We start from the raw sequence: 15175 nt of genomic DNA, 5'->3' as shown, positions 1-15175 counted from the left end.
TGCCGGGGGCGGCGGTCGTGCCGCTAGGGGGCTGTGTCCGCGCGTCCCGCGCCCCCGGCCCGCTCAGTGCGGCTCAAGTTCAGCTTCGTGTGTCTCCAGGAACACTGGGAATTCTGTGTTAGGTCTGCCAGAACTTTCTGTTTTCCTGTGCCCGTGTTACTTTTCTCTTAATGGGCATACAGCGCTCTTAATCATGCTTTGGTGGTTCTTTTTCACTCCGAGAATTTTTAGCCTGAAGGTCAGTGTAAGTGAGCTGGAAGAGCATTACGTTTTGCAGATTATTGTTTGAACCTGCTCATCACTCCCTTATACTTATGGATGATAGTGAAATATTTAGAGAAAAACGAGTTAAAAATTTGCTGCAGGAAAATCTGAGACAGTTGTAGTGAAGTTATTTTGAATTTGCGTATTAGCTGTGTTTTTCTAGTCGCTAACACTCGTTGGAAACCAAAATAATTAATCTGTGGCAAGTTCTGCACATAACGTTTTGTGGAGCTGGTTTCTGGCTCTGAGTTAGAATTCCCACACATTTTTGCAATTCTGCACCAGTTGACATACAAACATGACAGAAGAATGTTTGTGTTTAAAAAAGCAAACCCAACACCTGCATGCACAATTTTTGTAAATGTGCATATTGTTGTGTCTTGGCATTAATTTATTTAAGTTGGCTGATTATTATGCAGAATATTATTTACTGCTTACATATGCCTTTTCCCTAGCTTGTTTCATAATTTAAAGAAGTGAATAAACAGTGTTGTCATTTTTACAGGTCGAAATGAGACATGTAACTTGTACAAGGTCAAACAACAAACTCCTGTTTGAATTAAGTCTCAAAACTTACAGTATTGACTATTCTATACTGCAGTTACTAATGAAGCAAAATAACGTGAAAAGATCCAGATACGTGGATCAGGGGAAATTACTTGAAGTTCTTGCTACCAGGATGTAATTTTTTTTTTTTTTTTTTTTTTTTTACTATTTTAATTACTTTTTAGCCCATTTTCTGTCCTTACCTTGGTCCATCTTTCCTCATCTGCTTCTTTTTGTTTCTTCTATTTTTATTTATAAGTTCTTTGATGGATCCCCTTCGTGAAAGTTCTCCATTAGTTCTTTTGCGTTCTTCCTGAGTAACTCTGTAAATAAGCCTGATCAGGTAGTCTTGCCCTGAGAAACTTCTCTAAGCACTATGCATATCTTTAATAGGAGCTTATCCTGTGTGCAAAGAATTTAGAACTTATTATTCCTGTACTCTTGCACTATTTCATTTCCTGTTAAAATACAGCAATCTATATTGAATGCTTTCAGATATTCAGAAATCTGTGGATAGGTAACTTGAGAGGCCTAAGTTCAGAACACTGCAGTTTACCTGTTTATTGTACCTTGATCTAATTTGTATAGGTTGGTTTGTTTTTTGTCTTGTGGTTTTTTGTTTTTTGGGTTTCTTTTTGTGGAGATCAGCAATAGTAATAGATGGCCTTGGATTACTAGATTCCAGCTAAAGAATGATGTTTTGTTTTGAATTTAGAAATAATGTTTAGGGCCTGATTGCCTTTGGGGTAATACACTGTCAGTCTTTAGCATATTGTTATTAATAGAAGAAGTTTAGTGAATTTGGTGGGAACTAAGAGCTTCGAACTTCTGTTTTTAAACACAGTTTTGTGTTGCTTTTTGATATGAAGTTAGGCAGTTGTTTTTTTCTCTCCTTTTTTTTTTAATAAATTGATTGCTTTACATTTGTATGCAGAGAGTTATCTAGGCTCAGAGTATGACTATTGAAGGCATTTCAAGATACTGTCCTTTACTGTCTGTTGATTGAGCTTACTTTCCGATAACCATTCTGGATAATTTTTTCCTCATGTTGGCTGATCCTTGTTAAATTTTGCCTAGGGAGTGTTGTATTTGCCGTATTTTTATATAGAAAATTTCAAGTGTGGTTACTTAAGATTACCTGTATTTGAGAATGCAAGAATATTGGCATGTTAGTAAAGAGGATGGGACACATTAGGTAGTTAGGACTTCCACAGACTTAGGTGAATTGAAATTGTTGACAAGGTGACATTGGTATACTCTGTATCTGGTTTCATTTCTAAAAAGGATGTTCATGTGAAGGGCAGATTTCTTTTTATGCTTGTCTGAGTGAAAAAGATAACTCTGGGTAAATACTTCTTGAGAAATGGCAACATTAAGGTACATCAACATTACTTTTTTATTTATTCTTTTAATGGTTGTAGAAGGGGAAATGGTTCAATTGCTATTTTGTTACATTTTGGGTAGAGCTGTAGTTACTGATGTGCTGATAGATCTTGGAATTTGGGTACTGTACTAAATGTTTTTCAGTGCCAGGTTTTGGTTCTTAAAAGGTATGAAGTGCTGAATGACTTGGTATAAAAACTTGTCAGCAGTAAGTTGAATCCAGAGCTGCAACTTCCCTGGAATCACGGTCCTTGATATTTGGAAATGATGTGCATTCAAAACTCATCCTGCAGACCATTTCAGCGATACCTAATGTGTGTGAATTTATTTTGCAATCAGCTGTAGCAGTCACAGTAACTTTCTGTTGGGGTGTTTGTGCACCCTTCAAAGCAGACTGGGCTGTGATGGCCCTGTTGTTCAGGTGTGTGTCTCTTTGCTTGGCCAGGTTATTTACAACACTATCACAAGAATATGGTAATTGAAACTAACCCTGGAAAATACTGATCTATCAACTGTTGTGTCTAGACAATACTGTGGAGTGTGTAAAGGACTCTGGGGAAACACTCTTATTTCCCTCTTGGTAGCTGCTTAAATAGTTGTCCAATTTGGTAGACTCTCAGACAACATTTCTGTTTCAGCCAGGTTAGATCTGGAAGTAGTAAACTTTTTTAGGTTCAGAAAGCAATTTTGGAAGGTATTGAGAAATACTTTAGAGTATTTATCTGTAAGTGGATACACTTGACTGTAGACCCATCTACAAGTCCCTGTGCAGCCACAATTACTAAATAATGATAGGTGATTAACTGTTCCAGTATTTATTACTTGCCAAGGGTATGGCATTCTATTCTAATGCTTAGAATTCAGCTCAGAAGACTTTGGGAAACACATACTTGAAAATAGAGCTTTCGGCATCTTAATGCTTCTGACTGATCTTGTGGGAGGCTGTCTTTGAGCTTTCTCTTGTGGCAGTGTCCTCCAAGCCTCAGATACATTCTTGCAGGTAGAGAGATTTTTCTGTCAGTCTGTCTGCTCTTTTACATACTCTGAATTCTTCAGAGTCCCATAGCCTGTTTCCTCATGAGCAACTATCTCCTTTGCTCATGTAGCTGTGGACATAGAGGAGTGCCACGGCTAGGAGGTAAAGGAAGGGAGTGGGACTTACCTCCTGACTTCTCTTTCGGATGAGAGAATTTAGCTTTGCAGCTTGGCCAGGCTTAATGCAGGACTGATAGACTGCTGCCTATTGATTTTGGTGTTGTTTGGTACCACAAGCTGAGTTACTATTGTGGTATTGGTGGTATGGTTTATCAGTATTGTTGAACCTTTTTTGTCCAAAAGGAAGTTTACTAAAGCTTATATTTTTCGTGTTAGCTATATTATTCCTGAAGCAAAGTGGAATTTCAAAGAATATAATCGTAAATGGCAAAACAAGAAAAAGCTTCACTGTACCATTTTGATGTAATGTCTAGCACATACACAGCATGGTGCTGCCTTGTGCTTAAAAACGACACATTTTTTTAGGTAAAAATGGCTTATGCAATGATCCAGTGCAAGTGCTTCAAGTTTCTTTCGTTTTCTGCATTGTAATATATGCATCACTGGCCTGGCAAAGTCTGGGCTTTGTGTGGATGCAAAAAAAGGGAAGAACAATGGAAGAGAGTTCTATTTTTGGTTACTTTATAGTAGCATCCCTGCAGCAAAATCAACACTTATCAAGGTTATGCTAATAATTTGTACCCTAGTTGAGAATTCCGAATCTTCAAATATATATGCTCTCAGACACATGTTGTGATTCTTGGGGATGGCCTGTGCAGGGCCAAGAGTTGGACTAGATGATCTTCAAAGGTCCCTTCCAACTCTGTATATTCTGTGAATTATACTTTCAGTGTCTTAATTTGTCACAGTTTGTGAGGCCTTTTAATTTAGAAATGCTGTATTATAGGTAAAAGGGTTTTGAGGTAGATTGCACATGTAATTAGACATACATTCATTTTACGTATATTGTACTTACTATACCAACTTCATGTTACAAAACTGTGTTCTGGATGCTTTAGAATTTCAAACTATTCTACAAGTGATGAGCGATTTTTATATCTCACGTTTTGTGTGTTATCTGAGAAACCATATTAATTTTTTTCAGAAGAGGCTTCTGCAACCTAGGTATTGTTAAAATACCAAGTTGAACTTGAAGTCACAGTCACTTAAGAAGAACTTCCCCCTCTCTGCCTCAAGTATTAATAACTGCACTTACAGGATTTTAACCCTCTAAACATAAAGGAAGACCAACTTGAGCTCCTGAGTTCTGTTTGTGCGTTTAAAATGAGGAAAATGATCCTGATGCATAGGTGAAGTGTTGTACCTTCTCTGATTGCTACTTCTCTTTTAATAAAATTGAAATTTTTAATGATTCTTTTTGTTTTTAGATCCCTCAGGGAAGGACTTACTGAAGGGCACTGTTTAAATGTGTGACATTACTGCAGGAAGATCACAGCAGGATAATCATCTTGCTTTGCACCTTGTTTTCCTAAGGGTAAGTTTGGGCTTCAGTTCTTTATTATCTGTTTGAGGGGGGAGGTGGGTAAGTAAGTACAAGGTGATACACCTTATTTTCTTTATAACTACATTTGGAAATCTACAAGTCTTTCCAGACAAGGTCCTACAGTGCATCTGTAGAAGGTCAGAGATTCTTCCTGCAGTAATGTCACTTTGTATCTTCTGAGTTCTTCAGAATTTTTCTGTTTGAATGTAGAAGTATTGTTTTCAATTCTAAGATTGAAATTAGTTGGGGAAATGAAACAATCTCTCCTTTGAATCTGTAACAAAGCTGAAGGGGGGGCGAGATGGAGTGTTTACAATTTGTTATAATTGAATTAGGCAGATTGAACTAGGCTAACGGAACTAACTTGCCATGAATTTCCCGTGTGTATACTTTAAAACTGTACAAAACTATGAAGTACCTTTACATAATGGTATAGTGAAGTGAAAAATCTTTCATTTAGGGAGCAGTTTAATGATGATTACATATTAAGTATGAAGACATTATAATGTCAGATTTTTGCCAGGTTTTATTACTTAATTAACATAGTTTTCATTCTGTGACTTTGTACAATCAGAAACTGTCTAGAAAAATGAATAGAAAACCACTCTGGTTTTAAATATCTTTAGTGATTCAACTCCCACTGTGGTGAAAATCTTCCATGTCAGAAATTTTATACGAGACTAATATGTTTGTTTTTGTTTTGTCAGTGTCCCCTTTTCACCTTACTCTTTGTACTTACTTAAAAACGTATCAGATTAACAAAGCATTTTATAGATGGAGGAGGAACAACCTTTGCTACATAAGGATGTAGAGTGTCTGAAAGTATTGATTGTTTCTTATAAACTAATTGCAAATCGACAGTGTCTTCCTGATGAAATAATCCTGTGGATGAAGATTTTTGTGCTTTGGTTTAATCCATGTCAAATCTGTATTGTGCTGTGGCAAGCAGAAAACATTTTATAGTGAAAGTGCTGACTAAACTTCTCATTCTAATGTTTTGAATGATGCTACTAGGATAAGCTTTGCTTTAGAGAGAAAACACTGAGTTTATTTGTAGTGATATAAGTACTGCTTGTGAAGAATGTTACTTTTGCTAAGTATTTTCATTCCTAGGGCTGTTTTCTGTTAGCTCCAAATTCTGTAGTGTAAGATACAAAAACCACAGTGAAAACAGTATAAAGCAAAACTTGAAATCCAAGTTCTCTTTCTGAATCTCTTTGAGTAATTTGTTTTATACAAAAAAAACCAAACCAAAAACAAATATATAGCATTACAGTTTCAGTTCTTGCAGTATGAAAACTCTCAAATAGAAAAATTAGACTGCCCTCTCCATTTTGTAATGAAATTGATAGTTTTTTTCCCTCTAAAAATCTTATTTTCCTTAACTGTGATTCCTATACTTGAAAGCTGTTTTTATGTGTTTTTCATTTCATAATTTGGTCCATTAATTTTCTTACAAATGTAGTTACATATATACTGTGTTTCTGGTCAGAACATCAGTTTTCTGTTTCTAGGTGTTAGTTGTGAAGCTCTCTTGGACAGGAATTGTTTCTGTAGAAGATATCAAAAGTTTTAATATTTTTATGTTCTATTGCAATTTTTTGTGGTGCAAATACTTTTACTGCTGCATGTCCTTAAACTCAGATATGTTTTAGCAGTTGTGAATTAGTTCTACAGGTACTAAAGCAGATTTTGAGATCTCTGTGGGTGGCAGGTCCTACACATTTTAAATTAAAGGAAGTTACTGGAGTATCTCTCTTCACAAATTGTTGCTAAGAATGACAAAGCATGTAGCAAATAAAGCTGAGGTGTCGAGACTAAAATTTCAGTGTTGATGCTTGTCTTATAAGGACTGTTTACAGGTTTGTTTGTGTACATTTATGTTGTTACTTTGTACTCCACAAGTGTAAATGCAAATATGTTAGGTCCTGTAGTCTGTACCTTTAATTTATAGTGCCATGTGATAACTGTCTTTTTAAAAAGAAAATGGAAAAAAATACTTTTATCGAAATATTTTCACAATATATAGAACACTGGAGGTTGGAAGAGACCTCCGAAGGTCGTTTTGTCCAGCCTCCCTGCTCAAGCAGGGTCACCTAGGGCAGGTTACCTAGGACTGCTTCCAGGTGACTTTTGAACATCTCTGATGCATGAGCCTTTGTAACCTCTCTGGGCAAACCATACCAGTGCTCAGTGACCCTCAGAGTTTCCTGATGTTCATATGACGCCTTCTGTATTTTAGTCTGTGCCCATTGCGCCCTGTCCTGTCACTGGGCACTGCTGAAAAGTTTGGCCCTGCCTTCTTTGCACACTTCCTCCAAGTATTTGTACACATTGATGGGATCTCCCCTGTCTTCTCTTTGCCATGCTAAACACTCCCAGCTCTTCCACCTTCTCCATACATGAGAGATGCTTTAGTGGCCCTTTGCTGCACTCTCTCCAATAGCTCTGTATCTCTCCTGTACTGTAGAGCTGGACACAGTGCATCAGGTGTGGCCTTACAAGTGCTGTGAAGAGGGGAAAGTTCACCTGCCTTGACCTGCTGACAATGTTGTCTAATGCTGCTCAGGGTACTGTTAGCCTTTTTGGCCACAAGTGCACATTGCTGGCTCATGTTTGTGTCTGCTGAGATGCCAAGGTCCTCTTCTGTACAGCTGCTTTCCAGCCAGTTGGCTCCCAGCATACACTGGTACATGGGGTTGGGTTATTCCTCCCTGGATGCAGGATTGTATCAGCCACTCCTCCCCATTCTGCCATTGGCACACTTGCTGAAGGTACATTCTCCCCTGTCATCCGTATCATTAACGGAGTGTTGAACACTGTTGAACCCAATACTGGCCTCTGGAGTATACCACTAGTTACTGGCCCCCAGCTAGATTTTGTGCCACTGATCACAACCTGCTGGGGCCAGTCATTCAACCATGCAATTTTTTATGTTTTCCTCATAATTTAATTGGGTCTAGAACAGTAAATATCTTTCAATTTGCAGTATGCATGCAAACGAAGTCTTCTGATTAATAATTGAGAGTTAGTGCTAATTGTTATACTTGATGATGGCTTCGCTAAAACCTCTGGAACCTTGTAATGATCCTGTTGAGGTTTGAATATAATTCTAGTAGGTTTTGTTTACAGTTAATAAAAGTTTTTTGGTTTTTTTCATAGAGACAGAAAGAACGATGCTACATTGTACTCTGAAAATCTCATACATAAGTCTTTTTTTTTTAGTATTTGTATGATGGTATTTGTTTTTCTCTAGAATTCAGGTTAGAAGTTTCTCCTTAAAAGCATGTACTGTTAGTATACAAATAAATTAGTTTGCTTCTGCACATAGGTAGTGGCTGTGCCACATGACCAACTGCATGCCTTCACTGCTTCTTACTTTGAAATTTTCTTTGCTGCAACCTAAACTCAACCCTGCAAATGCACATAAAGGTAGTGTTCACGCAGATAAGCATGAAAACATGGGCATGAATACAATATGTGAATATTGGGTTGGCTTTAGAGTTTTTGTGTTGTAGTTACTATACTTGAAAAAGCTTTTTAGTGCCTTTTTTTTTTTAGAAGTATGCCGATCACCTATGAAAACAGGTGATGAACTGTTATTAAACAGTGCCTAAAACCTGTTTTATTTTAAAATTTATAGAATAAATAGCATTAACATGAATGAATTACAAGTTTAAGATCTCATTTAAAGTAGTTGTAGAGTTTTTTCATATATGCAGAAAATCAGGGTGAACAAGCAAAATTGCTTCTTAAAGTCTCTTTTGTCTCATGCATGTTATAAAGAGCTATCTGCAACCTTGAAAAATTTTTTCCTCTTTGTTTTCTTTTAGGAAGATGATCCTCCTTGTTCTGGTTATCTGAGGTTCTCTCAATGACAAGCTGAAGCAGGAACAACTGAAAGCTCTTTCTGGAACCCTGGATGTACAACTTAAATTTGTAGGAACCTTTCCAGAATGAAAACCACATACAGTTACCTTGATAATTGCAAAAGGATGAGAGGCAAGTTATGATGGCAAAAAACAAAGAGCCACGCCCCCCATCTTATGCTGTTAGTGTTGTTGGACTGTCTGGAACTGAAAAGGATAAAGGTAATTGTGGAGTTGGAAAGTCATGTTTGTGCAATAGATTCGTTCGTTCAAAAGCAGATGAATATTACCCTGAGCATACCTCTGTGCTTAGCACAATTGACTTCGGAGGAAGAGTTGTTAACAATGACCACTTTTTGTACTGGGGTGACGTAACACAAAGTGGTGAGGATGGAATTGAGTGCAGAATTCATGTCATTGAACAGACTGAGTTCATTGATGATCAGACTTTCTTGCCTCATCGGAGTACGAATTTACAACCGTACATAAAACGTGCAGCTGCCTCCAAACTCCAGTCTGCAGAAAAACTCATGTACATTTGCACAGATCAGCTAGGCTTGGAGCAAGACTTTGAGCAAAAACAAATGCCTGAAGGGAAATTAAACATAGATGGGTTTTTATTGTGCATTGATGTAAGCCAAGGATGCAATAGGAAGTTTGATGATCAACTGAAATTTGTGAATAATCTCTATATCCAGCTCTCAAAATCTAAAAAACCCATAATAATAGCAGCAACAAAATGTGATGAATGTGTGGATCATTATCTGCGAGAAGTTCAGGCCTTTGCTTCAAATAAGAAGAACCTTGTGGTAGTGGAAACATCGGCAAGATTCAATGTCAATGTTGAAACATGTTTTACTGCACTGGTACAAATGATGGATAAAACTCGTGGTAAACCTAAAATAATCCCCTATCTGGATGCCTATAAAACTCAAAGACAGCTAGTTGTTACAGCAACAGATAAGTTTGAAAAACTTGTCCAAACTGTGAGAGACTATCATGCAACTTGGAAAACTGTTAGTAATAAACTGAAAAACCACCCTGATTATGAAGAGTACATAAATTTGGAAGGAACAAAAAAGGCCAAAAATACATTTTCCAAACACATAGAGCAGCTTAAACAGGAACATATTAGAAAAAGAAAAGAAGAATATATTAATGCATTGCCAAGAGCTCTGAATACTCTTCTATCAGATCTTGATGAGATTGAACTCTTGAGCTGGTCAGAAGCCTTGAAGGTAATGGAGAAAAGGCCTGACTTCCAGTCTTGTTTTGTAGTGCTTGAAAAAACACCCTGGGATGAAACTGACCATATAGATAAAGTGAATGACAGAAGGATTCCATTTGACCTTCTCACTACCCTAGAGGCAGAAAAAGTTTATCAAAACCATGTGCAGCATCTTATATCAGAAAAAAGGAGGGTTGAGATGAAGGAGAAATTCAAAAAAACTCTTGAGAAAATCCAATTCATTTCACCCGGACAGCCATGGGAAGAAGTTATATGTTTTGTGGTGGAGGATGAAGCGTTCAAATACATCACTGATGCAGACAGTAAGGAAGTGTATGGTAGGCATCAGAGGGAGATTGTTGAAAAAGCCAAAGAGGAGTTTCAGGAAATGCTTTTTGAACATTCAGAGCTGTTTTATGACCTGGATCTTAATGCAACACCAAGTACAGATAAAATGAGTGAAATTCATGCAGTTCTGAGTGAAGAACCTAGATACAAAGCTTTACAGAAACTTGCACCTGATCGAGAATCTCTTCTGCTTAAACACATAGGATTTGTTTATCACCCAACTAAGGAAACTTGTCTGAGTGGCCAAAATTGCACAGACATTAAAGTAGAGCAGTTACTTGCCAACAGTCTTCTGCAACTGGACCATGGCCGCTCAAATTTATACCATGATAGTGCCAACATTGATAAAGTCAATCTTTTCATTTTGGGTAAAGATGGCCTTGCACAAGAATTGGCAAATGAAATTCGGACACAGTCCACTGATGATGAATATGCATTAGATGGAAAAATATATGAACTAGACCTTAGGCCAGTTGATGCCAAATCCCCATACTTGTTGACTCAGTTGTGGACCTCAGCCTTCAAACCACATGGTTGTTTCTGTGTGTTTAACTCTATTGAATCACTGAATTTTATTGGGGAGTGCATTGCAAAAATAAGGGCTGAAGCATCTCAGATAAGGAGAGACAAGTATATGGCTAATCTTTCATTTACATTGATACTGGCTAACCAGAGGGACAGTGTGAGCAAGAATCTACCTATTCTAAGACATCAGGGACAGCAATTGGCCAACAAGTTACAGTGTCCTTTTGTAGATGTGCCTGCTGGTACATATCCACGCAAATTCAATGAGACCCAAATAAAACAAGCTCTGAGGGGAGTACTGGAAGCAGTTAAACACAATTTTGATGTTGTAAGTCCTGTTCCCACCATCAAAGATCTGTCAGAAGCTGACTTAAGGATCGTCATGTGTGCCATGTGTGGTGATCCGTTTAGTGTGGATCTTATTCTTTCACCTTTCCTTGACTCTCACTCCTGTAGTGCTGCTCAGGCTGGCCAGAATAATTCTTTGATGCTTGATAAAATAATAGGTGAAAAGAGGCGTCGAATACAGATAACTATATTATCATATCATTCTTCAATTGGTGTAAGGAAAGATGAACTTGTTCATGGATATATACTAGTTTACTCTGCGAAGCGGAAGGCATCCATGGGAATGCTTCGGGCATTTCTTTCTGAAGTTCAGGATACGATTCCTGTCCAGTTAGTGGCTGTTACTGATAGCCAGGCAGACTTCTTTGAGAATGAAGCAATCAAGGAACTCATGACTGAAGGAGAACACATAGCAACAGAGATTACAGCTAAGTTTACAGCTTTATATTCATTATCTCAGTATCATCGTCAAACTGAGGTTTTCACATTGTTCTTCAGTGATGTATTAGAGAAGAAAAACATGATTGAGAGTTCTTACATGTCAGACAGCACAAGGGAATCAACGCATACAAGTGAAGATGTTTTCCCAAGGTCTCCAAGAGGAAGTTCCCTTGATTATAATTACCCAGATTCAGAGGATGATGCTGAAGGACCACCACCTTACAGTCCAATTGGTGATGATGTAAGGTTACTCCCAGCACCTAGTGAGCGTTCCAAGTACCGTCTCGATCTGGAAGGAAATGAGTATCCTGTTCACAGTACACCAATTAATTGTCATGACCATGAACGCAACCATAAAGTGCCTCCTCCGATAAAACCGAAACCGCTTGTTCCGAGAACAAATGTGAAAAAACTGGATCCTAATCTCCTGAAAACAATTGAGGCAGGTATTGGCAAAAACCCCAGGAAGCAACCTTCTCGAGTGCCTGCGGCACCCCCAGAGGATATAGACCAATCTGACAACTATGCTGAACCTATTGACACTATTTACAAACATAAAGGCTTTGCAGATGATATCTATGCTGTTCCAGATGACACTCAGAATCGTGTTATTAAAGTTCGAAACTCAATTGTTATAAATACGCAAGGTGAGGAAGAAAATGGTTTTTCTGATAGACTCTCTAAAAGTCATGGGGAAAGAAGGCCTTCAAAATACAAATACAAGTCTAAGACTCTGTTCAGCAAAGCTAAGTCTTACTATAGGAGAACACATTCGGATGCAAGTGATGATGAGGCATTTACCACCTCTAAAACTAAAAGAAAAGGAAGACATCGTGGAAGTGAGGAAGACCCACTGCTTTCACCTGTGGAAACGTGGAAGGGTGGCATAGATAACCCTGCTATCACATCGGATCAAGAACTGGATGATAAAAAAATGAAAAAGAAACCCCACAAAGTAAAAGAAGATAAGAAGGTAAGCGAAATTATTTAAGTTTTATTTACAACTTCCTGGTGCATTGTAAAAAGGGGAGAGTCAAAATACGCAGGAGTTGCTTCCTAATTTGAAACAGGTGTTTAAAATTTTCATGTAATATTATTTTGGGTTTTTTTGTCTCAGGTTTCTATTAAGTTCCTTGCAACTAGGAAACTTTAGGGAGTGAGGTGGTTTCTCTACTTAATCTCCTGTTCAAGAAGTTTGAGTTATTTTCACCTCTGTATGTACATGTGCAGGTTCCCTTTCGTGTGTTATTGTCTTTTAAAAAAAAAAAAAAGCTTTATGAGTTCTTGAGTGGAACTGGTTCTTTCAGTTCTTGCAGTTCTCACTGTTGGAATGAGGTTTAGAGCTGGTGAATGAAAAGAGTGGTTTCTTTTTAATTCTCAGTTTTGTACCTGGAACTCTAAAACAAGTGCTTGAGAAGGAAACTTTGTATAGTGGTTTTACTGACTGCTCTGTTTGCCTAGCGTGGGCAAACCACCACTCAAGTTGAAAGTTGTACTACCTGTATGATTGTCTATTCAAGCCAAATAAAGGGAACAAAATAGGGAAATAAAGGGAAAATAATAATAATAATATTGCATTATACCTGGAAAATGTTTAATTTTGATCTTCATGCCTGATAGTTACTTATTTTTTGACTTACTGTCTTAAAAGTTACTGTATCCAGGTAGTGTTGTGGTGTAGGTTCTAGATATACAGTTTTTATAGTTTAGATTTCAATTTTAGGCCAGCAGTCATTGTATTTGGTATAGTTTTTGTTTGACATTAAATCAGGAATGTTCCTGAGTAGATATTTTAGACATAATTAGATATTAGGTAAGTTTTCTTGTCTCAAAATAAGTCAACCTTTTTAATATCTTTTGTAGCCTTTTAAAATGTCATTTTTAACTTAAATTTGACAGTATTTGAATAGCTGTTAGAACTAAGTTTTGTTAAAGTAGAGCATAGTTAAATTTTACTAAGGGATTAAATTCTGAATTGCACTTCCTGGTGTGCAGCTGTGATTTGAATTACACATGCCTGATTTAAAGGGCACTAAATTTTCTTCAGGCTTATTCATAAGCATGGATAATGATGTCTTATGGGTATAAAATCATATGGTTAAAAATACTTTGAAGTTATTCGTTTTGGAAAACTTACATGTTTTTAAAAACAATAATATGTATACTTTTCATGAAATCATTGAGTATCCTGAGTTGGAAGGGACCCACAATGATCATTGAGTCCAGCTCCTAGACTCCTTTTGATTGAAAGCCTCTTACTACATAGACATTGAAATGTAGTTTCAGTCAGAGAAAACTTATAATAGTAGTAGAAATTATTGTAATGATTGAGGAAATAAATTGAATTTGAGAGATAAAATGTTTGCAAGCATTCAGAGTATCTGAGAATGTTGAGTGCTCAGTGCTTTTGGTAAGTAGTGACTTCTGTGTGTGTTGACTTGAATTAAGTTGAAGTGAGAGTGGTTCCAGTTCAAGTGATGAGTCATTCCAGTTTGCAATATACTCTTTTGTGGTTTGTAACTTAATTTTTTTTTTTCAAAAGGGATGCAGTGTTACTAGTTTTGGAACTCAGTCACTATATTTTCCTGTGCTGCTCTACATGAGCAACCAGCTTCTTTTATTACAAAAACTCAAAAATTTTTCAAATCACATTTTCCTTGTCAATTGTTACTTGGTCTGGGTGAGGGATCTTAGTGTACCACTATCTACAGATCACTTGCTGGGGTTTTTGATAATTTTGACCCCTTGAATGCAAAAGAGATAAGCAGAACTTGTGTACTTCTTTCTGAATATTTTTTAAAGCTCTTGCTGATGTTTTTTTGAATTGTTCAGCCATATGTAAAGGGAACATAAGATACCTGTGTAACTGTTCTTGCAATAATTATAGTGTTCCTGAACTACATCTAATGAAAAAAAATGAATTTGCTTGGAAAAACTTGAACTTTGAAGTCTAAGGTCCTAACTGTCTTTTTCAGAGATTACAACTTGATATTTTTTAATAATTTTTTTAGATCAACTTTTGTAGTATGCTGTTGCTTTTTAAAGCCCAAATGGGATATAACATTCTTGATAACTCCTTGCATCTTTATTCATTTGTGGGGTTTGAGATGTGGTGTTTCTGGGTGGGTTTCTTGTAAGGTATTGCAGGAGGCCCCTCTGCAGAGTCATTTGTGCAGTTCAGACTAGAGTTTTCAGTTATGCAAAGCACATTAACCTAGAGACAGAATTTGCCTATGCAGATTTGTACATTTGAAATTTTTAAAAGGTTATGTTGAAGAGCATTGGTTTGGTTGTTTTGTTTCGGGTTTGTTGTGTCTCCTTCCCATTTATATGAATTACTTTAAAGCTAAACACAGTGAAGGTTTCTAAAAACGTTACTTGCTTTGCTCTTGAAGGTTCTGGAAAATGCTTTAAAGGCAGGGGCAGGATAGGAAAGCATTTGAGAGAGAGACATGACCTTGCTGAAGGAAGGCTGCTCATTCTGTCCTGATGCTTTCAGGACCACAGTCTCGCAGCTGACCAGCTGAAATCACAGACAAGTATGGGTGCTGGTGAGGCAGGGAAAGGGTATAGAGTGATCATAGAGTGTAGGTAAACAAATTGAAGGGAAGAAGGCAAGAATGGGTAGGAAGGAAGCAAGATTTGACAAATAGTTTGATAGGAAAATGAACAGCCATATATATA

The 15175-nt window shown here is 37.2% G+C and overlaps 1 protein-coding gene across 1 annotated transcript; it reads left to right on the top strand.

Moving 5' to 3' along the window:
• Nucleotides 1–4614: 4614 nt before the first annotated feature.
• Nucleotides 4615–12482, top strand: ARHGAP5 (Rho GTPase activating protein 5). Its single transcript, XM_009082280.1, has 2 exons — nucleotides 4615–4723; nucleotides 8566–12482. Exon 2 carries the CDS (start codon nucleotides 8742–8744, stop codon nucleotides 12480–12482), a length of 3741 nt encoding a protein of 1246 aa, XP_009080528.1. The 5' UTR covers nucleotides 4615–4723; nucleotides 8566–8741.
• Nucleotides 12483–15175: the final 2693 nt, after the last annotated feature.

Source organism: Acanthisitta chloris, unplaced genomic scaffold (genome assembly GCF_000695815.1).
Source record: "Acanthisitta chloris isolate BGI_N310 unplaced genomic scaffold, ASM69581v1 Scaffold40939, whole genome shotgun sequence".
In the NCBI taxonomy this organism is placed as follows: Eukaryota; Metazoa; Chordata; class Aves; order Passeriformes; family Acanthisittidae; genus Acanthisitta; species Acanthisitta chloris.
The sequence above is the reverse complement of the archived record's forward strand: the minus strand, read 5'-3'. Positions and strand labels throughout refer to the sequence as shown.